This window comes from Oryx dammah, unplaced genomic scaffold, assembly GCF_014754425.2.
Source record: "Oryx dammah isolate SB20612 unplaced genomic scaffold, SCBI_Odam_1.1 HiC_scaffold_23, whole genome shotgun sequence".
In the NCBI taxonomy this organism is placed as follows: Eukaryota; Metazoa; Chordata; class Mammalia; order Artiodactyla; family Bovidae; genus Oryx; species Oryx dammah.
In genome coordinates this window covers 59,921,666-59,947,385 of record NW_024070207.1, presented here as the reverse complement: position 1 = coordinate 59,947,385, position 25,720 = coordinate 59,921,666, and the positions used below count along the sequence as shown (strand labels likewise).

Below are 25,720 nucleotides of genomic sequence, written 5' to 3'. Positions count from 1 at the left end.
GGTTCAAGTAGTTTTGTTCATTCCTATTAAATTCTAAATTAAAAGGTTTATACATTTTAGTGTTTACCTTAAAAAGAAAAAAACCTGCCAGTGAAGCAGTATAGGGGAATTCCAAGAAGTACAGATTCAAATGCTGTTTTTAAATTGACAATTATTATAATTCACTTTGACCCACACAAAATACCAAAAATATTAATGAATGTACTAACTTAGTATCTATGGATTTCTTCTTCATGGGAGAAAATGCTGTTATTAATAAATATCCAATTATTAGAACTTTAGATAAATATACTATCCATTGAAATATTAACACACAAAATTTAGTTTTTCTTTAAAAATTTAATACAGTATGAACTTTTCAATTCAGTTCAGTTGCTAAGTTGGTTCCAACTCTTGGTGATGCCATGGACTGCAGCACACTAGACTTCCTTGTCCATCATCAATTCCTGAAGCTTCCTCAAACTCATGTCCATTGAGTTGGTGATGCCATCCAACCATCTCATCCTCTGTCATCCCCTTCTCCTCCTGACTTCAATCTTTCCCAGCATCAAAGTCTTTTCTAATAAGTCAGTTCTTCACATCAGGTGGCCAAAGTATTGGAGCTTCAGCTTCAGCATCAGTCCTTCCAATGAATATTCAGGGTTGATTTCCTTTAGGATTGATAGGTTTGATATCACTGCTGTCCACGGGACTCTTGAGAGTCTTCTCCAACACCACAGTTCAAAAGCATCAATTCTTCAGCACTCAGCTTTGTTTATGGTCCAACACTCACATCTATACATGACTACTGGAAAAACCGTAACTTTGACTCTATGGAACTATGCAGGCAAAGTATTGTCTCTGCTTCTTAAATTGCTGTCTAGGTTGATCACAGCTTTTCTTCCAGGAACGTCTTTTAATTTCATGGCTGCAATCACCATTTGCAGTGATTTTAGGGCCCAAGAAAATAAAGTATGTCACTGTTTCCATTGTTTCCCCACCTATATGCCATGAAGTGATGGGACTGGATGCCAAAATCTTAGTTCTTTGAATGCCGAATTTTAAGCCAACTTTTTCACCCTCCTCTTTCACTTTCATCAGGAGCTCTTTAGTTCCTCTTTGCTTTCTCCCATCAGAGTGGTTTCATCTGTTTATCTCAGGTTATTGATATATCTCCCAGCAATCTTGATTCCAGCTTGTGCTTCATACAGTCTGGCATTCTGCAAGATGTACTCTGCATATAAGTTCAACAAGCAAGGTGACAACATAGAGCCTTACTCTTTTCCCATTTTTGAACCAATCAACTGTTCCATGTCCAGTTCTAACTGTTGCTTCTTGACTTGCATACAGATTTCTAAAGAGGTAGGTCAGGTGGTCTGGTATTCCCATCTTTTGAAGAATTTTCCACAGTTTGTTATGATGCACACAGTCAAAGGCTTTAGCATAGACAATGAAGTAGAAGTAGATGTTTTTCTGGAATTCTCTTGCTTTTTCGATTTTTCAACGGATGCTGACAATTTGATCTCTGGTTCCTCTGCCTTTTCTAAATCCAGCTTGAACATCAAAGTTCTCGGTTCACCTACTATTGAAGCCTAGCCTCGAGAATTTTCACATTTCTTTACTAGTGTGTGAGCTAAGTTCAAACTACCGCAATTGTGTGGTAGTTTGTGTTCAAACTTTGGCATTGCCTTTCTTTGGGATTGGAATGAAAACTGACCTTTTCTAGTCCACTGCTGAGTTTTCCAATTTTGCTGGTATACTGACTGCAGCATTTTAACAGCATCATCTTTCAGGATTTGTAATAGCTCAGCTGGAATTCCATCACCTCCACTAGCTTTGTTCATGTGAATTTTTAGGAATGTCTAATAAGAGCACTGTGAAGTGAAATTCGCTCAGTCGTGTCCAACTCTTTGTGACCCCATGAACTATACAGTCCATAGAATTCTCCAGGTCAGAACACTGGAGTAGGTAGCCTTTCCCTTCTCCAGGGCATCTTCCCAACCCAGGGATCAAACCCAGGTCTCCTGCATTACAGGTGGAGTCTTTACCAGCTGACTCACAAGGAGGAAAAGGGGATGACAGAGGATGAGATGGCTGGATGGCATCATCAACTCAATGGACATAAGTTTAACCAACCTCTGGGAGTTGGTGATAGACAGGGAAGCCTGGCCTGCTATAGTCCTTGGGGTCACAAAGAATCAAACACAACTGAGCGACTGAACTGACTGAATAACAGCACTGTTTCAATATTAGGAAAACTGGCTTCTTGTTTTCAGGCTTATAGTAAATAGCTGAAAAGTCACTTAGCCTCTCTGGAATTCAGCTTCCTTATAAATATCCTCATAGATAAAATGAAGAACTGGAAGTAAGTGATCTGTAAGGTTTGTCGCAAGTTCTCAAAGGTGAATGTTAATGACAGATCAACAACTTGGCCTCTGTTCTGATGCAAATGGCTTGAACTTAAAAACAGGATTCAGGGAAGATGGCATTAGGAGCAAAGTTTCTGAATCTCCCCCTAAGACTCCCATAAAAATAGACAGTGCAACCAGGATACCAAAACGAAACACCCAGGGACAAGATCTACAACAAAGATAGGTGACAAAATATTGTGATGAACTCCAAAATACAAGTGGGTCATTAGGAAACTTCAATAGAAGATCCGCCTGGTATCAGAAACTATACAAGGAAAATGACAGGAAGACAAAGAAATCTGTGACATAACTGATGGCCAGAAAACCCCAAAATCAGGTACTCACTGGAAGCTTGGGAAGTCATTTTGAGAATAACAGCAGCAAGTGGGAGGGGACATTACAGACTCCAAGCTGTGGATGAGTGCAAAGGAACCCCTGGGAATGCTAGAGAGGTGAGAAAGTGGGGATGGAGTTGCGCCCTATGAACTCAGGAAAATTAAAAACTTCTAGATAAATTCCTGCATGGAGAAGTAACTATTGGGAGTGAATGAGTGAGTGCTCAGTCATGTCCAACTCTTTGCGACCCCACAGACTGTAGCCCACCAGGCTCCTATCTCCATGGAATTTTCCAGGCAAGAATATTGGAGTGGGCTACCATTTCCTTCTCCAGGTGATCTTCCAAACCCAGGGACTGAATCTGCATCCCTTGCATTGGCAGGTGAATTCTTTGCCACTAGGCCACCTGGGAAGCCCAGTCCAAAAGAACTAGTTATTTTTAAAAAGATGAGCCCTTATCCTTTAGATACATATTGAAATATTTACAGATGGAACAATATGACATATAGGATTTTCATTAAAATAATCCATGATTGGACGTTGAAATGAGAAGGTGGATGGTACCAAATGAAAGAGATAGGCCATAAATTAATAACAGTTGAAACTGGGAAACTGGTACATGAGGAGTTTTATTATTCTATTTTTTTAAGTTTGAAACTGGCCATAATAAAACATTTAAAAAATAAAATTTAATACCAAATTTAGTGAGATAATGAAAGGCTGGGTCTATGAAATAAAATAATCCCTTGGAAAACAGACATTTAGTATTTTGTTCTTTAAACTGAGAAAACTGTATCAACTCAAATCTCTTAATGAAAGTTTTACTAAGTAATGTAATATTTGACAAAGACCTATTTCATACCAGGAAATAAAATAAGCAGACTCAACTACAATTAATTTTCACTTGATTTTCTTAATGCTAGTGTTTGTGTTTTCTCAATTTAAATTTTATAAATTTAAATGACTAAAACCATCTTTCACAACAAAGGATATCCCAACTGAGCTCTCTTCAAATTTAATAGCAATATTTAACTTGTGATAAGGAAAATAAAGTCTCTTGTTCAGAACATATTTTACTTAGGTGTCACAGAAGAAAAATGACCTTTAGTGTATTACTTATAGAGCTATGAGACTAAAATAGATGATAAGAGAGATTGTGCTTATTCCAAGAATGTTACAAAATCATGCAACAGATAACCTTTCTTCCTTATATGAATCCTTTCATGAAATCCATTTTTTAAAAAGTAAAGAGGAAAAACCTTAGGATCCTTATGAACTAAATTTTGAAAGAGTCTATGAATTTGTTACTATATATCATTCCTTGAGGTAAACCACTTCAAATTAAGTTTTAAACGTAGTCTTATTATGTATTTAAGAAAAAATTGGCTACATTTCATTGAGGATAATATTTTATAGTATTTATTAAAAAGCTAAACAGTGATTACACTGAGTTTACTAAAATAAAACAAAACATAAAATTTTATCTAATGAAAATAACAATTTTATTGCATTAAGAATTTCTAAAACACTGTAATGAGAGAGACAAACCAAAATCAATATAAAAGGTCTGTGAGTCATTTGTCAATGATCTTGCACTTGAAAATACACATTAAAAATATCTAAAAATCAGCATGACTTTTCTTTTTCATTTCTTACACTGCAAATATGACACAAAAATATTTTACTCACCCATAACCAAAGCCTTAATAATTTTTTTTTTCATTTTTCCTTTACTTACTATCCTTTGTCCACGGGTATACATTAGGCAGTAAAGGATGGGAAAACAGACAACAGGGCTGTACCCAAAATCACATACCCAGTAAATGGCAAAGTTAATATTGAAACCTATCTAGTCTGGGCCCAGAGTCTGTGCTCTTAAGTACTATCCTGCTTCAGGACATCTAAATCTCTTTGTCCATCTCCATTAAGTAATCTTACAATTAATTCAGTTTCCCAAATGACTTGAATCTTGGAAACAGGTACTTATTGGTAGATACCAATAATGCTATAAAGGGCTTCCCAGGTGGCGCTAGTGGTAAAGAACCAACCTGAAAATGCAGGAGACAATAAAATGGCAGGTTCAATCCCTGGGTCAGGAAGATCCCTTGGAGAAGGTCATGACAACTCACTCCAGTATTCTTGCCTGGAGAATCCCATGGACAGAGAAGCCTGGTGAGCTATGGTCCCTGTGTTTGCAGAGTCATATGCAACTGAAAAGACTTAGCACAGCACATAATGCTATAAAGGTATGTTCCTTTTTGTAAATTAAGAAATTGGCATTCAGTGGTAGCTATTAAATGTAGAAGAAATCAAAGACCTAAACAAAAACATCATTTTGTAAGTCCTAATGAAAATATTTATTCATATAAGGACTACCAATCAATTTTAAAACAATGCTGTGAATAGCTGGTATCAAACAATGTTTTTTGCATAGTGTCAGAAGCAACATACAGATTATTTTCAATACGCAAGGGAAAAATACATCCATACAATGGAGGCATCATATTGTCATCATCCTAGTCCTGGGTCAATCTTAGCAACACTCACAGTGGTTCAACCAGATATTTTGTGTCTTCTGGTATGATTCAACATATCTGTATCACCAAAGAGGTTCTAGCCAAAAATGTTAACCTTGAACCCACCAAGCCTTTACATACATATTTCAGTTTATAGGAAAGACAGTCTAGAGGAACAAGGTAAATGATACTATGAGCAAGAAAGCAGCGAAATCTAAAAGGGAAGGATCACAGGCCTAGTCTCCCTTTGACATCTCAATCATCTTAGCCTGGTCGTTAGGCCGACTGTCGCCCTCCTTGCCTGAATAAAGGTAATCTACTTCCATTGAAGTAGTCTCTCCTTCTTTTCTGCCTCAGCCTGAACTATACCTTACAAAAGTTAAATACGGCCTGTGTGTTAGATAAGATAAAACTACTGGAATGAAAAGAAAGGTGAGAATATGTACTGAAAAGTTGTAGAAAAACATGTACTTAATGATCTTATTGTGTCGTGAATGTGTGAGTGCGTTTACGACATCATATATTTCCTAAGGGAGACAGGGGCTTGAAAAGCTGAAAACTGAAAGGCAAATAAATACAATCATCTTGGTGAATATGCATGACCTACTGAAGTTGAAGATTTGCAATCCTAGAATACTACAAAATACTAATATCTGTGGGTAGGGGAGGGGGTTACCACTAAATGCATCTGTACAGATGAATCTCACAAGCATAATGTTTATCAAGGAAAGCATGTCACGGAAAGAATATACAGAATTTTTGACAAGTGTCAAAAACAGAAAAAGCTAACAACATATGGTTTGGGGATATACACATGTAATAAAAAAAACACTTCAAAACAAAAAACAAGAGAACAATTAAAGCAGTGTGTCATAATGGTTATGGCCTGGGAAAGAAAGGGAAGATGGACAGTGATACATATACATACAGGGAGCTCCCAAAGGTCTGGTAATGTTCTTTTTCTTTAGCTGGGTCATACATACATGTCACTCACTTTGCTATTGTTCATTGAAAGAAAGAAATTATATTTATATATATATATATATATATATACACACACACACATACACACACATATTTCATTTGTATGTATGATATCTTGTAATAAAAAATATCCTGAGAAATACTGTAAAACTGCCTACTCCGTCCATCCACCAGATTCCTTTGAGACACTGGGGCTCTTCAATATAGAACATTAGATTATTTACAAATTTTACTATGATAAGCAGCTTTAAATTAGATGCTGTCACCCTTGTAGCTTTTTACCTCTATTAAGAGATGTTCTCACAAAAAATTCTCAGATCTGGAGTTACTGAGTCTAGTAGAATAAACATATGTACAATTCTTAGGTCAAATCGATGTATTACTTTGCTAAAGTGTTGTCTCAATTTATAATAACATCAGCATTTCAATTGAATACAACTTTATCAACAATTAATTAGTTGATGTTAATGTGCTTAAAACATTAAATTTGTAAAAACTTTTTGTGTTTTTAATGTTTTTAACTGTTAGGTTATTTGCACTTGACTACTGATCAGGAAAAATATTTTGCCCACAGTTGACTGTCAAGTGTCTGTAACTCCTCTTGTCTGTTTACATTCTCTACCCATCTTACCTGTAGAGATCTCAACGTTTTTCATACAAATTTGAAGGTATTATTTCTATGTAATTAGTCCTTTGTTCTGGAGAAGGCACTGGCAACCCACTCCAGTGCTCTTGCCTGGAAAATCCCATGGATGGAGCAGCCTGGTAGGCTGCAGTCCATGGGGTCGCTAAGAGTCAGACAGGACTGAGCAACTTCACTTTCACTTTTCACTTTCATGCACTGGAGAAGGAAATGCCTTCTTGCCTGGAGAGTCCTAGGGACTGGGGAGGCTGGTGGGCTACCCTCTATGGAGTCGCACAGAGTCAGACACAACTGAAGCAACTTAGCAGCAGCAGCAGTCCTTTGTTATGAATTACAAATATTCCTACTCTGTTTTCCTTTTTCTTTTAGTTTGCTATTTTTCAGAGAAGATGCTATAATTTTTTTATATATTCTAACATTTCCTTGTGTTTCTTGAGATTTCAAAGAGGAAAAGTTATCATTTCTCTACAGATCAGATGACCCATCTATTCCCACTTAACAGTTCCAACTATTCTCAAAGAGACACTGGCAGAAAGTTCAAAAATTGTTCTTACCATTAAAAAATAAAGGCAGTATTTCAATTAGTGGAGTAAAAATAGATCAATCATGTTAGAATAACAAGTTAATGATTTAGGAGGAAAAATCCTCATGTTCTAAAATAAAGTAAATCTCATGTGTATTAAAATTTAAATGTAAGATATAAAATATTTAAAAAAAAGAGTCAATATTTACTTAATCTTTGAGGGGAAGGCTTTCTATGCATACCTCCAAAGGCAGGAATCATAAAAGAAAAAAAAATGATAGATACATAAAAATTAACAAGTTTCACACATGAAAAACTGCCATGAAAATAGAAGGCAAATTCATAAAATACATAACAAAGAATTAGTTTTTAATATATAAAGAATTATTACATATTGAAAGGCAAAAAATCACACAATAGAACATGGGTAAAAGACATGAATAAAAGAAACAAAATTGACCAATATACCTATTAAATAATCTCACTTATAATCTGAAAATGTAAATTCAGACAAGGAAACATTTTCTGGCTATAATGTTGACATTCATAGAAATACTGAAAGACTATGGGAAAGTAAGCATTCTCATACTCTGCTAGTGATACTACATTAGCAAACTTTCCTTAAGGTAATTCACCAATACAAATTAAAATCTTTACATGACCACCCTCTAAAATTCAATTTAACATGTACAGTTCTAGGTATTTATCATAAGGAAACGACTAAATACATACAAAAGGTTTAGGTACAGCATGTTCATCATAGTATCACTTCATGAAAGTGAAAAACTGAAAACTACAAATGTCAAAAAAAGTTGCCAAGTTAAATAAATGACAGGATATCTATAGAAGTACTAGTGTATTAATTAATCATCTACTAGAAATGGCATTTAATAAGCTTTTGGAAGTGACATCTTTTGGGGGTGTTAGTTCTAAAAGGTCTTGTAGTTCATAGAACCGTTCAACTTCAGCTTCTTCAGCATTACTGGTTGGGGCATAGACTTGGATTACTGGGATACTGAATGGTTTGCCTTGGAAAAGAAAAGAGATCTCATTCTGTTGTTTATGAGAGTGCATCCAAGTACTGCATTTCATAATCTTTTGTTGACCATGATGGCTACTCCATTTCTTCTAAGGGATTCGTGCCTGCAGTAGTAGATATAATGCTCATCTGAGCTAAATTCACCCATTCCAGTCCATTTTCGTTCACTAATTCCTAGAAAGTCAACGTTCGCTCTTGCCATCTTTTGTTTGACCACTTCCAATTTACCTTGATTCATGGACCTAACATTCCAGATTCCTATGCAATATTGCTCTTTACAGCATCGGACCTTGCTTCTATCACCAGTCACATCCACAGCTTGATATTGTTTTTGCTTTGGCTCCATCCCGTCATTCTTTCTGGAGTTATTTCTCCACTGATCTCCAGTAGCATATTGGGCACCTACTGACCTGGGAACTTCCTCTTTCAGTATCCTATCACTTTGCCTTTTCCTACTGTTCATGGGGTTCTCAAGTCAAGAATACTGAAGTGGTTTGCCATTCCCTTCTCCAGTGGACAACATTCTGTCAGCACCCAAAAAAGATGTCTTTTTCATTATAGGGGACGGGAATGCAAAAGTAGGAAGTAAAGAAACATCTGGAGTAACAGGCAAATTTGGCCCTGGAATATAGAATGAAGCAGGGCAAAGGCTAATAGGATTTTGTCAAGACAATGCACTGGTCATAGCAAACACCCTCTTCCAACAACACAAGACAAGACTCTACACATGGACATCACCAGATAGTCAACACCAAAATCAGATTGATTATATTCTTTGCGGCCAAAGATGGAGAAGCTCTATACAGTCAGCAAAAACAAGACCGGGAGCTGACTGTGGCTCAAATCATGAGCTCCTTATTACAAAATTCAGACTTAAATTGAAGAAAGCAGGGAAAACTGCTAGACCATTCGGGTATGACCTAAATCAAATCCCTTATGACTATACAGTGGAAGTGAGAAATAGATTTAAAGCACTAGATCTGATAGAGAGAGTGCCTGATGAACTATAGACGGAGGTTCGTGACAATGTACAGGAGACAGGGATCAAGACCATCCCCATGGAAAAGAAATGCAAAAAAGCAAAATGACTGTCTTGGAAGGCCTTACAAATAGCTGTGAAAAGAAGAGAGGCAAAAAGCAAAGGAGAAAAGGAAAGAAATAAGCATCTGAATGCAGAGTTCCAAAGAATAGCAAAAAGAGATAAAAAAAAGACTTCCTCATTAATCAATGTAAATAAATAGAGGCAACCAACATAATGGGAAAGACTAGAGATGTCTTCAAGAAAATTAGAGATAGCAAGGGAACATTTTATGCAAAGATGGGCTCGATAAAAGACAGAAATGGTATGGACCTAACAGAAGCAGAAGATATAAAAGAAGAGGTGGCAAGAATACACAGAAGAACTGTACAAAAAAGATCTTCACGACAAAGATAATCACGATGGTGTGATCACTCACCTAGAGCCAGACATTCTGGAATGTGAAGTCAAGTGGGCCTAAGAAAGCATCACTATGAACAAAGCTGGTGGATGTGATGCAATTCCAGTTGAGCTGTTTCAAATTCTGAAAGATGATACTGTGAAAGTGCTATACTCAATATGCCAGCAATTTGGGAAAACTCAGCAGTGGCCACAGGACTGGAAAAGGTCAGTTTTCATTTCAATCCCAAAGAAAGGCAATGCCAAAGAATGCTTAAACTACTGCACAATTGCACTCATCTCACACGCTAGTGAAGAAATGCTCAAAATTCTCCAAGCCAGACTTCAGCAATACGTGAACCGTGAACTTCCTGATATTCAAGCTGGTTTTGGAAAAGGCAGAGGAACCAGAAATCAAATTGCCAACATCCACTGGATCATGGAAAAAGCAAGAGACTTCCAGAAAAACATCTATTTCTGCTTTATTCACTATGACAAAGCCTTTGACTGTGTGTATCACAATAAACTGTGGAAAATTCTGAAAGAGATGGGAATACCAGACCACCTGAGCTGCCTCTTGAGAAACCTATATGCAGGTCAGGAAGCAACAGTTAGAACTGGACATGGAACAACAGACTGGTTCCAAATAGGAAAAGCAGTATGTCAAGGCTGTATATTGTCACCCTGCTTGTTTAACTTATATGCAGAATACAACATGAGAAACGCTGGGCTGGAAGAAGCACAAGCTGGAACCAAGATTGCTGGGAGAAATATCAATAACCTCAGATATGCAGATGACACCATCCACATGGCAGAAAGTGAAGAGGAACTAAAAAGCCTCTTGATGAAAGTGAAAGAGGAGAGCGAAAAAGGTGGCTTAAAGTTCAAAATTCAGAAAACGAAGATCATGGCATCTGGTCCCATCAATTCATGGCAAATAGACGGGGAAACAGTGGAAACAGTGTCAGACTTTATTTTTCTGGGCTCCAAAATCACTGCAGATGGTGACTGCAGCCATGAAATTAAAAGACGCTTACTCCTTGGAAGGAAAGTTATGACCAACCTAGATAGCATATTCAAATTAGAGATATTACTTTGCCAACAAAGGTCCGTCTAGTCAAGGTTATGGTTTTTCCAGTGGTCATGTATGGATGTGAGAGTTGGATTGTGAAGAAAACTGAGCACTGAAGAATTGATGCTTTTGAACTGTGGTGTTGGAGAAGACTCTTGAGCGTCCCCTAGGACTGTAAGGAGATCCAACCAGTCCATTCTAAAGGAGGTAAGTCCTGGGTGTTCTTTGGAAGGAATGATTCTAAAGCTGAAACTCCAGTACTTTGGCCACCTCATGCGAAGAGTTGACTCATTAGAAAAGACTCTGATGCTGGGAGGGATTGGGGGCAGGAGGAAAAGGGGACAACAGAGGATGAGATGGCTGGATGGCATCACTGACTCGATGGACGTGACTTTGAGTGAACTCCAGGAATTGGTGATAGACAGGGAGGCCTGACGTGCTGGGATTCATGGGGTCGCAAAGAGTCGGACATGACTTAGCAACTGAACTGAACTGAACTGGAAGTGACATAATCATAGAAATGAAGAACAGATAAAGGGTTGCGAGGATTTAGAGTGGAGAAGGCGATTGCACCCCATTCCAGTACTCTTGCCTGGAAAATCTCATGGATGGAGGAGCCTGGTGGGCTGCAGTCCATGGGGTCGCTAAGAGTCGGACACAACTGAGTGACTTCACGTTCACTTTTCACTTTCATGCACTGGAGAAGGAAATGGCAACCCACTCCAGTGTTCTTGCCTGGAGAATCCCAGGGATGGGGGAGCTTGGTGGGCTGCCGTCTATGGGGTCACACAGAGTCGGACACGACTAAAGCAGCTTAGCAGCAGCAGCAGCAGGATTTAGAGATGTAGGAAGGGGGGAAGTGTTCGTGGCTATAAAAAGATATCATGAGAGACTATGATGAAACTTTTTTGTATCTGGATTTGACAACAATCTACACATGTGATAAAATTACAGAGAATTGAATACAGACACAAGTATATGTACAACTGGTAACATCTGAATAAGGTCATTCAGTTCAGTTCAGTTGCTCAGTCGTGTTGAACTCTTTGCGACCCCATGAATCGCAGCACACTAAGCCTCCCTGTCCATCACCAACTCCCCGACTTTGCTCAAACTCATGTCCATCAAGTCAGTGATGCCATCCAGTCATCTCATCCTCTGTCGTCCCCTTCTCCTCCTGCCCCCAATCCCTCCCAGCATCAGGGTCTTTTCCAATGAGTCAACTCTTCACATGAGGTAGCCAAAGTATTGGAGTTTCGGCTTTAGCGTCAACACCCAGGACTGATCTCATTTAGGATGGACTGGTTGGATCTCCTTGCAGTTCAAGGGACTCTCAAGAGTCTTCTCCAACACCACAGTTCAAAAGCATCAATTCTTCTCTGCTCAGCTTTCTTCACAGTCCAACTCTCACATCCATACATGACTACTGGAAAAACCATAGCCTTGAATAGACGGACCTTTGGTGACAAAGTAATGTCTCTGCTTTTGAATATGCTATCTGGGTTGGTGATAACTTTCCTTCCAGGGAGGAAGCGTCTTTTAATTTCATGGATGCAATCACCATCTGCAGTGATTTTGAAGCCCCCCAAAATAAAGTCTGACACTGTTTCCATTGTTTCCCCATCTATTTCCCATGAAGTGATGGGACCAGATATCATGATCTTCCTTTTCTGAATGTTGAGCTTTAAGTCAAATTTTTCACTCTCCTCTTGCACTTTCATCAAGAGGATTTTTAGTTCCTCTTCACTTTCTGCCTTAAGGGTGGTGTCATCTGCATATCTGAGGTTATTGATATTTCTCCCAGCAATCTTGATTCCAGCTTGTGCTTCTTCCAGCCCAGCGTTTCTTATGATGTACTCTGCATATAAGTTAAACAAGCAGGGTGACAATATACAGCCTTGACATACTCCTTTTCCTATTTGGAACCAGTCTGTTGTTCCATGTCCAGTTCTAACTGTTGCTTCCTGACCTGCATATAGGTTTCTCAAGAGGCAGGTCAGGTGGTCTGGTATTCCCATCTCTTTCAGAATGTTCCACAGTTTATTGTGATCCACACAGTCAAAGGCTTTGGCATAGTCAATAAATAAGGTCATTGCATAAGGTCAATTATCTGGTTATATTACACGTACTTATGCAAGATGTTACTTACCACTGGGGAACGCTGGATGAAATATATACATGATCTTTCTATTCTATTTCTTACAACTGCATGTGAAAATTATCTCCAAATAAGAAGTTATTTTTTTAAGACACTGAGGATGAAGATTTGGTTATTATGAAATGATATTCATGACACTGTGAACTGAAAAATAGAATAGTATACACACATCTATACACACAAAATGAGAAAAGGTCTGGAAATATAGACATAAAAGTGTTAGTTATTATTATTATTTGTTAATGACAGGGCCCTTGGAGGGAAAAGATATTATCATATCCACTCTGTTAATTATTAATAGGATGAATCCATTGTAAGTGCTGACAACTGTTGACAATTATAGGAACCAATAGAAACAACCAACCCCCCCCCAAAAAAAAAGCTTCATGAACAGAACTATGAGTTCCATCCTTGATCTTGAAAACTTAAATTTACAAGCAGATAAAACTAAAACAGAAATTTTAAATGACAAAATGGCAAACCCTTACACACACACAAATAACTATAGGGCATTTCTAACAAAGATTTTATTTCTGTGGAAAATTATGTATGTTGTAAGCAGTGAATATGCCAGCAAATCTGGAAAACGCAGCAGTGGCCACAGGACTGGAAAAGGTCAGTTTTCATTCCAGTTCCAAAGAAAGGCAATGCCAAAGAATGCTCAAATTACCGCACAATTGCACTCATCTCACATGCTAGTAAAGTAATGCTCAAAATTCTCCAAGCCAGACTTCAGCAATACGTGAACCGTGAACTCCCTGATGTTCAAGCTGGTTTTAGAAAAGGCAGAGGAACCAGAGATCAAATTGCCAACATTCACTGGATCATGGAAAAAGCAAGAGAGTTCCAGAAAAACATCTATTTCTGCTTTATTGATGATGCCAAAGCCTTTGACTGTGTGGATCACAATAAACTGTGGAACATTCTTCAAGAGATGGGAATACCAGACCACCTAACCTGCCTCTTGAGAAATCTGTATGCAGGTCAGGAAGCAACAGTTAGAACGACATGGAACAACAGACTGGTTCCAAATAGGAAAAGGAGTATGTCAAGGCTGTATATTGTCACCCTGCTTGTTTAACTTATATGCAGAGTACATCATGAGAAACGCTGGGCTGGAAGAAGCACAAGCTGGAATCAAGATTTCTGGGAGAAATATCAATAAGCTCAGATATGCAGATGACACCACCCTTATGGCAGAAAGTGAAGAGGAACTAAAAATCCTCTTGATGAAAGTAAAAGAGGAGAGTGAAAAAGTTGACTTAAAGCTCAACATTCAGAAAATAAAGATCATGGCATCTGGGCCCATCACGTCATGGGAAATAGATGGGGAATCAACGGAAACAGTGTCAGACTTTATTTTGGGGGGCTCCAAAATCAATGCAGATGGTGAGTGCAGCCATGAAATTAAAAGACGCTTACTCCTTGGAAGAAAAGTTATGACCAACCTAGATAGTATATTCAAAAGCAGAGACATTACTTTGCCGACTAAGGTCCGTCTAGTCAAGGCTATGGTTTTTCCAGTGGTCAGATATGGATGAGAGAGTTGGACTGTGAAGAAGGCTGAGCACTGAAGAATTGATGCTTTTGAACTGTGGTGTTGGAGAAGACTCCCTTGGACTGCAAGGAGATCCAACCAGTCCATTCTGAAGGAGATCAACCCTGGGATTTCTTTGGAAGGAATGATGCTAAAGCTAAAACTCCGGTACTTTGGCCACCTCATGCGAAGAGTTGACTCATTGGAAAAGACTCTGATGCTGGGAGGGATTGGGGGCAGGAGGAAAAGGGGACTACCGAGGATGAGATGGCTGGATGGCATCACGGACTCGATGGATGTGAGTCTGAGTGAACTCCGGGAGATGGTGATGGACAGGGAGGCCTCTGCGATTCATGGGGTCGCAAAGAGTCGGACACGACGGAGCGACTGAACTGAAAGCAGTGAATAATACCTAGGGAAACAGATTTTCAAGTGGAAATATGACTGTATTCTCTGATCCCATTTCTTGCCATTACTTCAGTGGCTGATTCTGTTTTTTCAGTTATAAGGGATAAACACAACCAGGTCATTCAGTTCACCTTCCTCAAAAGGTTTGCAAGATGACAACAGATGTCATGATGCTGTCAATAATAAGAGTTAACATCACAAGGCTTCTCTGGCATCAGGACTTTAATGTCAACAATAGGAACTCCCCAAAATGAAGCAATTGCCAACCACTAAACTATAACACAATAATCTAACCTTGACAATATAAGGTATTTTTTCACATGGAACAATACAACCAGTTCAATCTAACAACACCTAGCCAGAGCAACTTCAGTCTTAACAGTCTGACGTCAGTCAAACTTAACTAAGTCTTAGGTTCCACATTTGTAAAATGGAGATAACAATAAGCATCTAGCAACAGACAAGGTTACTGTGAGATTCAGATAAGATAATGCACTTTACAGGCTTAATATAGTGCTCAGCATATAACAAATGCTGGAAATAACTTCATACATTTGTTTAACAGTGTGTCGTATATACTATGTTTAATTTTCTGTCATCTATTTAGCTTAGATAGCTCATGCCAAAGTAACATAGAAAACTAAAGATTAGAACACAACTCAGCATCTTCCTAATATGCTTGATATCTGTATGTAAAATGTTATATCCCTACACTTTATTTTGAGCAAGCTTTCCTATCACAATTATTTTTTTAATTTAAATTTATTTATTTTAATTGGAGGCTAATTACTTTACAATATTGAATTGGTTTTGCCATACATCAACATGAATCTGCCACGGGTGTACACGTGTTCCCAATCCTGAACCCCCCTCCCACTTCCCTCCCCATGCATATATTAAAAAGCAGTTTAACAAATATGCAAATTCAGATCACAGATACATGACCCAAAATAGTTCAAAGCAATACAAAATGACTAAAATTACCATTAACCAAAAGCCACTGTAACTGAACATGAACACTGGGCTCAACAAAAAAAGATATGTATGAACACTACTCAGGAGAAAAAGCAGATACTGGTACTTTTATAAATGGGATATAAATGAAATCAGTCAAATGGTATGATATTATTCACTTAAACTCATGGTAAAAATCTAATATAAGATCAAACACTCTTGTGAAGCACCACACAGGCAAAGCTGCCCCTGGTCTCTTCACCTATTTTCAAACTAGTTTTTAAATAGTCTCATTATGAATAACACAATAGCTCTCATAATCATACTTGGAGAAGTCAATATCTGTGATAAATTCTCATCTTTTACACTGCCTTTTAATAAGATTATCAGAAAAGCAAAAATGACAATAAATCAATCTTTCAAAAGTATCCCTATTTTGTTTGTGACAACTGAATATCTCCCAAATGTTTCCAATCTCTCTAGCATTTATGCATAACATATGTGTACATATACCTATATATAGTTTATAATATACATATGAATATAAACTGAGAAGTGTTAGTGATTTTTAAGCTGTTCTAGGTTTTAAACCATTTACACAGACCATTTTAAACCATTTACATAGTTATAAAGCCTAACTTTTCAGTTAGAAGATTGCACTGAAACTTAAGAACATGAGTAAACAGGTCAATTATATGGAATAATAATTGTTTCTGTGCATTGGGATTTTATGTTAAACATGAGAATGTGATGGCGAGCAGCCGTATTTGATTTTAATTGCTGTAGCTTTAATTACCCAAAACATCATGAGAACACTGGAGGAAATGAGAAAATGACATGAGGCATGGGAGATGAAAATGGTGCTGCAGAGAGAACTCTGGTTACAGATGCAGCTCTCTCTGAGGGATTGGTTCAAACTTATGCTTTACAGGGAAGGGTAAGCCTCTCCCAAAGAATCTTCTCCACAGTTATATAATTCCCTTTACTTTTCTATGTATTGACAACAGAAAAGACATACTTCTCCATCAATAAATGGCTGAAGAATTGCAAAGCATTTTTCAAACAACAAAATCTGTATGCTTTCTTTAGTTCCTTCATCATTTTACACTGACAAGAGTTTCATACTATGCCTCAAACAAGATAAACCTGTTCAAAACCGTCAGGCAAAACAAATAACAAATAATCCAAGCTGGTGAACAAAACAGAGTAAAAGAAAATCAAAGAAAATCATCAGTTAAGAAGTCTGATAGAAACAGTGGCAATAGACACACAAAGGTCTTTCCCACCAAACAGCCAATGAGAAGAGCAGGACAATGACTCAGACACCTGAATCTTTCCACTGCTCTCCATGGAAACCATGAGCCTTTCCTAGGAAGCCTTCACTCCTTGACAGCAGTGGTGATAAAAGCCCCTCAATAGGAGATTATGGGCTATAAATGTCAACTACGTTTTCTGAACACCTACTAAGCATTGTAAATAATTATTCCACTGAATCCTCAACACAACTCTCTGAAGTTTACTCTCTTTTAGAGCTAAGAAACTTAGACATTAAAGAACATGTGTAAGGTGGCACAAGAGTCATAACTGATTCACACACAGTCTGTCCAATTTCAGAGCCACACTGTCAATCACTAAATCAGGTTATCCCACCTCTGAGATCTAATGTCTGATGCTCTGAGGTGGAGCTGATGTAATAATAATTGAAATAAAGTGCACAATAAATGTAATGCACTTGTATCATCCCCAAACCATCCTGTCCTCCATCCATGGAAAAAATATTTTCCACAAAATCGGTCCCTGGTACCAAAAAGATCAGGGACTGCTTCACTACACGATGCTCTCAAATAAGATACATACATGTCAAAGTAAACAGAACATATGGATGGTATAGCATTTATAAAACAAAAGGACTTTTAAAATACTACTTTCATTCCTACTAAATTATTCAGTTAATCAATATTCTCTAAACTTTAAAACTTTTTGCCCTCAGCCACTCCCCTTAAATATATATGAATATATGTATGTGGGTGTGCTTCAGTGATACACACATGAAATATCTTCCATAAAACTATACTCATCCTTATTACATATAATATATTCTAACACGTATTCTATTCTACCTCTGTTTTTTTAAATGCTGGAACTGATTTCATGGCCCACAAATAGGTGGCATCTTGCAAATTAAAAAAAAAAAAAAAACTCTGCTTTAGACCACAGGTTTATGGATTTTGGGAAATACAGGCAAAAAAAAGCATGGACATCCTCTGAAGTTAGAACCACATACTGGCATCCCAGGAAAGGACTAAATAATACACATATATGAGACATCACTTGGCAGAAAGTCTGGCACAAACAGGTATTTAGCAAAAATCAGTTTCAACTATAGCCCTGACAACATTACTGCCCCCGGATGTTTCAAGAAGCAATAGTTAGAACCAGACATGAAACAATGGACTAGTTCAAAATTGGTAAAGAGGTACATCAAGGTTGTACATTGTCACCCTGTTTATTTAACTTATATGCAGAGTACCTCATGCGAAATGCCAGGCTGGATGAAGCACAAGCTGGAATCAAGATTACCAGGAGAAATATCGATAACATCTAATATGCAGATGACACCACCTTTATGGCAGAAAGGGAAGAGGAACTAAAGAGCCTCTCTGATAAAGGTGAAAGAGGAGAGTGAAAAAAGTGGCTTAAAACTCAACATTCAAAAAACTAAGATCATGGCATCCAGTCCCATCACCTCATGGCAAATAGATGGGGAAACAATGTAAACAGTGACGGACTTTATTTTCTTGGGCTCAAAAATCACTGTGGATGGTGACTGCAGCCATCAAATTATAAGACCCTTGCTCCTTGGAAGAAAAGCTATGACAAATCTAGACAGCATATTAAAAAGCAGAGACATTACTTTGCCGATAAAGGTCTGTCTAGTCAAAGTTATGTTTTTTCACTAGTCAAGTATGGATGTGAGAGTTGGACCATAAAGAAGGCTGAGCACTAAGGAATTGATGCTTCTGAACTGTGGTGTTAGAGAAGACTCTTGAGAGTCCCTTGGACTGCAGGGAGATCAAACCTGTCAATCTTAAAGGAAATCAATCCTGGATATTCACTGGAAGGACATGCTGAAGCTGAAGCTCCAATACTTTGGCCACCTGATGAGACGAATTGACTCATTAGAAAAGACCTTGATGCTGGGAAAAATTAAAGGCAGGAGGAGAAGGGGACGATGGAGGATGAGATGGTTGGATGGCAGCACCGACTCGATGGACACGAGTCTGAGCAAGCTCTGGGAGTTGGTGATGGATAGGGAAGCCTGGTGTGCTGCAGTCCATGGGGTCGCAAAGAGTCAGACACGACTGAGTGACTGAACTGAACATCAAGAAATTCAGCTGTGCTACCTACATGACTATTCCTGATGAAAGCAGTTTATCATTTCCAAGAAAACGATTCTTTATAAGCTGCTCTGATAGAAAAATTTCTGAAAACACTGACTTGACCTCAAATGAGGACTATATAAAATTTAGTCTTTTCTCAAGGACCCAGTGTCATAATTATGCACACACAATGGTAAATTTAAGAGTTGGGAGATGCCTATCTTAGAGGTCACCTAATTCAAGTCTCTCACTTTACAAATGAACAAATTGATGTTCCAAGATGTTATGCAACTTGCCCAAAGTCACCTAGAAGGAAGGTTAAGTGATTCCCTTTATGCCAGGATGCCACAGTGACTGATTCTGGACTATGCTGAGCATGATATAGCAAGGTAGTCAGGATTTATGAGCAATATCCCTGTAATTTCCCCCATGTTTTTCATTTTTCTTTTCATTTATTTCCCCATAATCTTTAGCAATAAAATTCTTAAATGAAAAGGATCCACGTTTATCCTCTGCAGGAAAAATGTTTAAGCTAGTCTACTCCACAGTCCATTTAGGGGAAGAACTCCAAAATATAATATGTGTGATATACTTTAGAAAGGAAAGGGATGCCGAATAAATCTCTATGTGGTCTTCAGAAAGCAAGAAAGATGCAATGAAAAGCCCACATTGTCTTAAAACAGCTCTGAGCATGTGACTGTCAGGAACTCCAACCAGTTCCTCAGAATAGGTAACACAGTAAACATCACAAGGGCAAGGACTAGGTTCTCAATAATTCTGGGCTGAATATTCTAAAAAATGTGTAGTCTGTCCCTATGCCAAATGGTCCCAGGTCATTGTGTTGCCTGATGTAGGTTTGCATTTTAGGTGTTTGTCTCTCCCCTTTCACATTAGGCTATAAACTGTCACTTAGGTCTAATGACACCCTCCAAACACAGCTTTTGCAGCAGTTGTTAACATCTCCTCTGTCTTCTCTGGAAGAAGAAATGCCAACCCACTCCAATATTCTTGCCTGGAAAATCCCATGAACAGAGGAGCCTGGTGGGTTACAGCCCAAGGGGTCACAGAGATGGACACGACTGAGTGACTAAGGCTTAATATACTCTGAGCATGCTAGAATTTTCTAAAATAAGAATGAATATGCTCTGAGAGAATGAGGGATTCCCCTATGTAAGAAGAATGCCAATAATATCCCATGATGCTTGTAACTTCCATCCCACCTGCCCTTATGTTGAATTGATGGCTCTGCTTCAGGTTACAGATTATACAAGATGCCAGATAAGTCACATCCAGTGAGTTGCTATTATGTTATTATGTGACTAGGACGATTTTTAACCTGTGACCAATGATACTTCTCTGTAACCTACAAAGTGATTATTCAAATGTCTTTATAAATGGCATAATGTCTTAAAAATTACAACCGTGCACCCAAACTGAAGGCCACTTTCTAGACACTTATCTCTACATCTATTTTTTAAGATAATTGTCATGATTTTTTTTCACTTTTAAATTTTTTTTTAATTTTATACTGGAGTCACTATTCCATTTCTGTCCTCTCCCTTGAGGCTCCATTTGGCCCTCCTTCCTTATTTCAGTTTCTTCTATATTTTGCATGGTTTAAGTACTTTATCTTATTCCTCTGTTTTCAGGTGTTTGAGAGATTATTTCCTGTATTTTGTAATCAGGAGTAAATGCACTTAACTAAGAAAATACATACAAATCTTTATTTTCCCATAATCTCTTCAAAACATGACCTTAATGAAAATGTTATATTATGAAGAATGAAAAGAAAAACAAGTTAATCAAGGCCAAAAGGATTTAAAATATTATCCACAGGTTATTTTACTTGATAAAACAACTGTTTCCTTATGACATTTTAACTAAATCTGCTAAAAGAAAAACTGCATCTCATAGCCCATTTTCATGTTTCTGATACATGCATGATTAATTCTGCTTTTGTTATCAAAACTGAATCTTTGAAATACTGATTTTTCTATGATTGACTCAAGCTAGCACACTTAGTAAGGCAAACACATCTTAAAGGCCACTTTCAGCATACTATTTCAGAAGAGAAATATTCCAAGCACATTAAAAATCACTTTTATTCAATAATGATTATAATTATTGAATTCATTTATTTGGGAATGACTTTTACCTAAATACAAAGCTTCAAATCATAAATTTAAACAATGTGCTTGAAAAGTTAAACAGTGTTCACTAAGTAATATGAAAACCTCTAACTCAAATAAGTTCTTCCCATACTTTGAGAAGTAACATTACTCTCATGTTAATAAGTCTAAAATGAATCTTTTTCCAAATACACCAAATGTTTCCTGATGCAATTTTTGGATCACTCACAGAATCTTCCTACCTCTATCATAACAGACTCCAAGAAGATGGATATAGTCCATATTACAAACTGAACTAGAGAGCAAAATATTTCTTATATAATAATTAACAGCACTTAATAATAAGAATTGCCACTTATCAATTAAAATTTGAATCAAGAAACAATATTTTAATGATACAAAGTAATTTTTAAAACGCCCTAAGTTCCAAAATACAACAAAAAAAGGGAGTAACACAAGACCCAAGTATGGTATAACAACTATTCTAAAATGGATATTGTTCTAAGATAGACTGGAGAGAATAAATAGAGTCTACTGACTCCTTCCAGAGGTCATCCAAGATCTGTTCATAGCAGCTACAGCAAGGTGATTTGTAGCCATGCAATTCTCAGGTTGAGAATAAACATGTCCTTACTGTTTTGAGAACAATCACCCATGTATAACTAGAATAAGTGAATTTTTTGTTAGACAACACTGGAAAGGTTATTTAGTTTATCCTGCCTATATTCAAAACCAAGGAAACTGAGGCTCTGAGAGATTAAGTTCCTAACCCTAGAAATTCACACAGCTGGTTAATGGCCAAGCAAGGTCTACAACCAAGTTTTCTCAGTTATTTCTATTAATACGGTTTAATTCTGAGTGTCAGAACTACTGATTCTCCTTTTAGTATACAATGGACTTTTGGAAATTTACCAGCAGTGCGATCTTGAGCAAACTGCAACCTTTTTAAGCCCTTTTTCCTCCTCTGTAAAGTGTAGAGAATACCTACTCTAACAAAGTTATGAGGATTACATACGATTTGTAAAGAGCTTAGCACACGGATTAGCAAATAATCACTCGAAAATAGGTAGTTATTTTCACTCCCGACCTGGAAACATGGCTGCTCCTACTGTTTGAGAAGACAATGAGCTGAATTTATTAACACAATGGACAGGGTCTCATTCATCAGAGGTTCTCCAACCTATTACATTCTGTATACAGGACAAAACCCCACCCAACATACTATTTCATCCCATCTAAAATTCACCCTTTACACTGTTAAGAAAAACAAAATAACAACTTTTTCCAAATGTTTTCTGCCACGTGTTGTACGTGTAATTTGTCAACTAGAAACTGCAGAGGGAGTTCTGGCACCACCCAAAACATGAAGAATCAACCATGGACAAACAAGAGAAAGAAACGATCACACACCAGAACTGAACTCACAGAACTTGTTTTCAGCTCATTTAGCTGTAGGTAGATAGGTGGGTAGAAGAAAGCAAAATGATTTCTTTCAGCACCATAAAGCAGGAATAATGGCTACCTCAACAAATTACAACCCCCTAGGCTTTGGACACGACTGAGCGACTTCACTTTCACTTTTCACTTTCACGCACTGGAGATGGAAATGGCAACCCACTCCAGTGTTCTTGCCTGGAGAATCCCAGGGAGAGGAGCCTGGTGGGCTGCTGTCTATAGGGTCGCACAGAGTCGGACACGACTGAAACGACTTAGCAGTAGCAGCAGCACGCTTCTCAACACAACAGAAAAGAATCCACTTCCTCGCCTTAGTACATTTAAACGTAAATGGGTAACAAATGAGTAACAAACTGTATCCAAGATGCACTGAACCCTAGGATTATATAAATATATGAAAAATTCCTATGAAATGGCGAGACAAAATGATGGGGAATATCACTTTGAAATCAACGAGGAAATTATAATGTCATGCCATAGTATCTCCATCGATAAAATTCCCACCCTCCGTTCCCCTGACACTACAAACCCCCCTCCCTCTAAGGAAATTACAGGAATCACCCGCAGCAACCAACCTCAGCAATCGGCATCAACCATATCGACACCTACTCAAATGGCGCTATGCACCGCGGGTCCAAGCCCCTCCCTGGAGCGCCCAAGTCCCGCGTTGACTCCAGACTACCTCACTTCCTTTCCGTCCTCCCTCCCACACTCGACCCCAACATTTCTCGCCGACCCTCTCTCCTGACAGAAAAGGTAGGAATGGGACAGACTTCCTACACTTTGTCCAGGTAGTACCAGAGCCACACATACCCGTCCCTATTACGATCACATCAAACTCCGAAGGGAGATTATCCGCCATCTTGACAGGAAACGTGTCATGTGACTGTTTCTTGTGCAAATAAGATCGAGTTCCGCACTGCCGCGGTAGATGGCGGAAGGGAAACAGTGCATTCTGGGTATTGTAGTTATCGAGCGGTGGGTCCAGGCAGGAGGCTACAGCGTTGTATTTGAAACTTTTTAATCGAACGTTAAAAGCTCCATTCCTTTCCCAGGCTGAGTACAGTAGCGCATTTAGCCTGGAGTTTTGAGGAAGAGTTGTAGATTTTTACTCTGATGGCTAGGATGAATGGTGGGAAGACCTGCGAACTGCTTGACAATGATGAAGCAAGAATTGTTAGGAGACACGAGGGCGGAGTGAAATTGAAAGGGAATTGTTCTGTGAACAAAGGAAATTTTCATTTCAGCCTGGAAACTGTTTCCCTTAGCGTGTCTATACTTTCGTTTTGGCCCCCAAAGCATAATTTTTCACACCAATACCTTCATACTCTATTGCTTATCTTTTTTTGTCTTTGTCGCCCCAATAAAAATCCACAAAAAAATCTCTCCCTAGCTTCGCTGTAATGGAACTTCACTGCATCTGTATTTGTTCTAGTTAGTCCAAACAGCCACCTTGGCTATATATTAATATTGGTTGCAGGAGGGAAAAATGAAAGCACAGTAGTTGCTTGATAGGCGTTAACTGATTCTGAATCTGGTCTCATACACATATACAAAGAGTTCATACAAGATTTTCCCAATAAGGTCCTGCAGAGATGATCTAGGTAAAGTGGCCTTTGTATTCAAGTGATTGTATTTGATGAGGATTAGATTGCCTCTGCCAAGCAGCTAATATAGCTCTCGTAAGTATTTTCAAGGTTGGCCTCCTCCCACCTGCACCCTCACCCCCCTTATTTAAAATGCTTTGCTGTCTGATAATACCAAAATAAAAAAGAGAAGGAAGGTGCATGGGAGTGACGGAGGGTACTTTTTTGATCCCAGAAATTCATCGTGTAGTTTATTTTACCAGTTTCAAAATAATTCAAAGAAAGTGCCGCGTTGGACCATTCGTTACACCACCTGTCTGACCTCTTGTTGTAGTTCTGCAGCCACACTGTTGTTCCTCCAGCATGGAATGATCTTCCCATTCTCCAGGTAACATTTATCCCCAAGACTCAGTCAGTCATTTCCACCACCTCCTCCCTGCATTTCTTCCCTATATTGGGTTAAATTTCCCTATTTTTTTGCTACCACTGTGTCATAACCTCCCATATTGCACTAAAAATTATTTGTGTTTATGTTGGTTCCTATACTGGACACATAGCCCCCAAAATACGCACCCAGATATACCATACCTTAAATTATAAGCCCCTAATGATAGGGGTTGTGCCTTACTTATCTTTTTACCCCCTGCATCAAACACAATCCTGGTGTATAACAGGAATTCAGTAAATGTTTGCTGAGCAACTTAGCTCTGATTCCGCTAATGATAAGTACTATAGAGACAGGGACTGGGTCTTCACCTTGATAGCTGCCCATCACTAGCATGTATCTTATATTTTGAAGATGCTCAATACATGTTTGTTACCACATTAAATTCCATGAAAAGTCTTTAAAATTGTATTTTACTGGGGTTTTTGGCTGCACTTTGTTGAGTTTTGTGACAATCATTAGCAACATCATACAGTGTTGTATTAATATCACTTATGGAATCTCTTCTTGTATTGAACAATACTTTTGTGAAAGTATCCTCTGACGAATATTTTGTGTAATAGAAATTCCTCTAAAAAGGGAAATTATTGTCTAGCAAATCACTCTGCTATTTGCCTTGATACAAATAGAAAGTTTTGAGTAGTATCAGAAGTGAAATAGACCTTAACTGTGAGATCTGTGAGACTCTTAATACCAGCAGTGGAAATGAAAATTAATAGATTTACCAGAGGAAATGCAAAAAGCTTTC

The 25,720-nt window shown here is 38.1% G+C and overlaps 1 protein-coding gene across 1 annotated transcript in view; it reads right to left on the bottom strand.

Moving 5' to 3' along the window:
- Positions 1-23,838, bottom strand: part of CHM (CHM Rab escort protein) — a 242,408-nt gene extending 218,570 nt beyond the window's left edge. The window contains exon 1 of the mRNA XM_040265616.1: positions 23,755-23,838. Coding sequence (XP_040121550.1) covers positions 23,755-23,803 — 49 coding nt within the window. The 5' untranslated portion in view covers positions 23,804-23,838. The remainder of the gene's footprint in view (positions 1-23,754) is intronic.
- Positions 23,839-25,720: the final 1,882 nt, after the last annotated feature.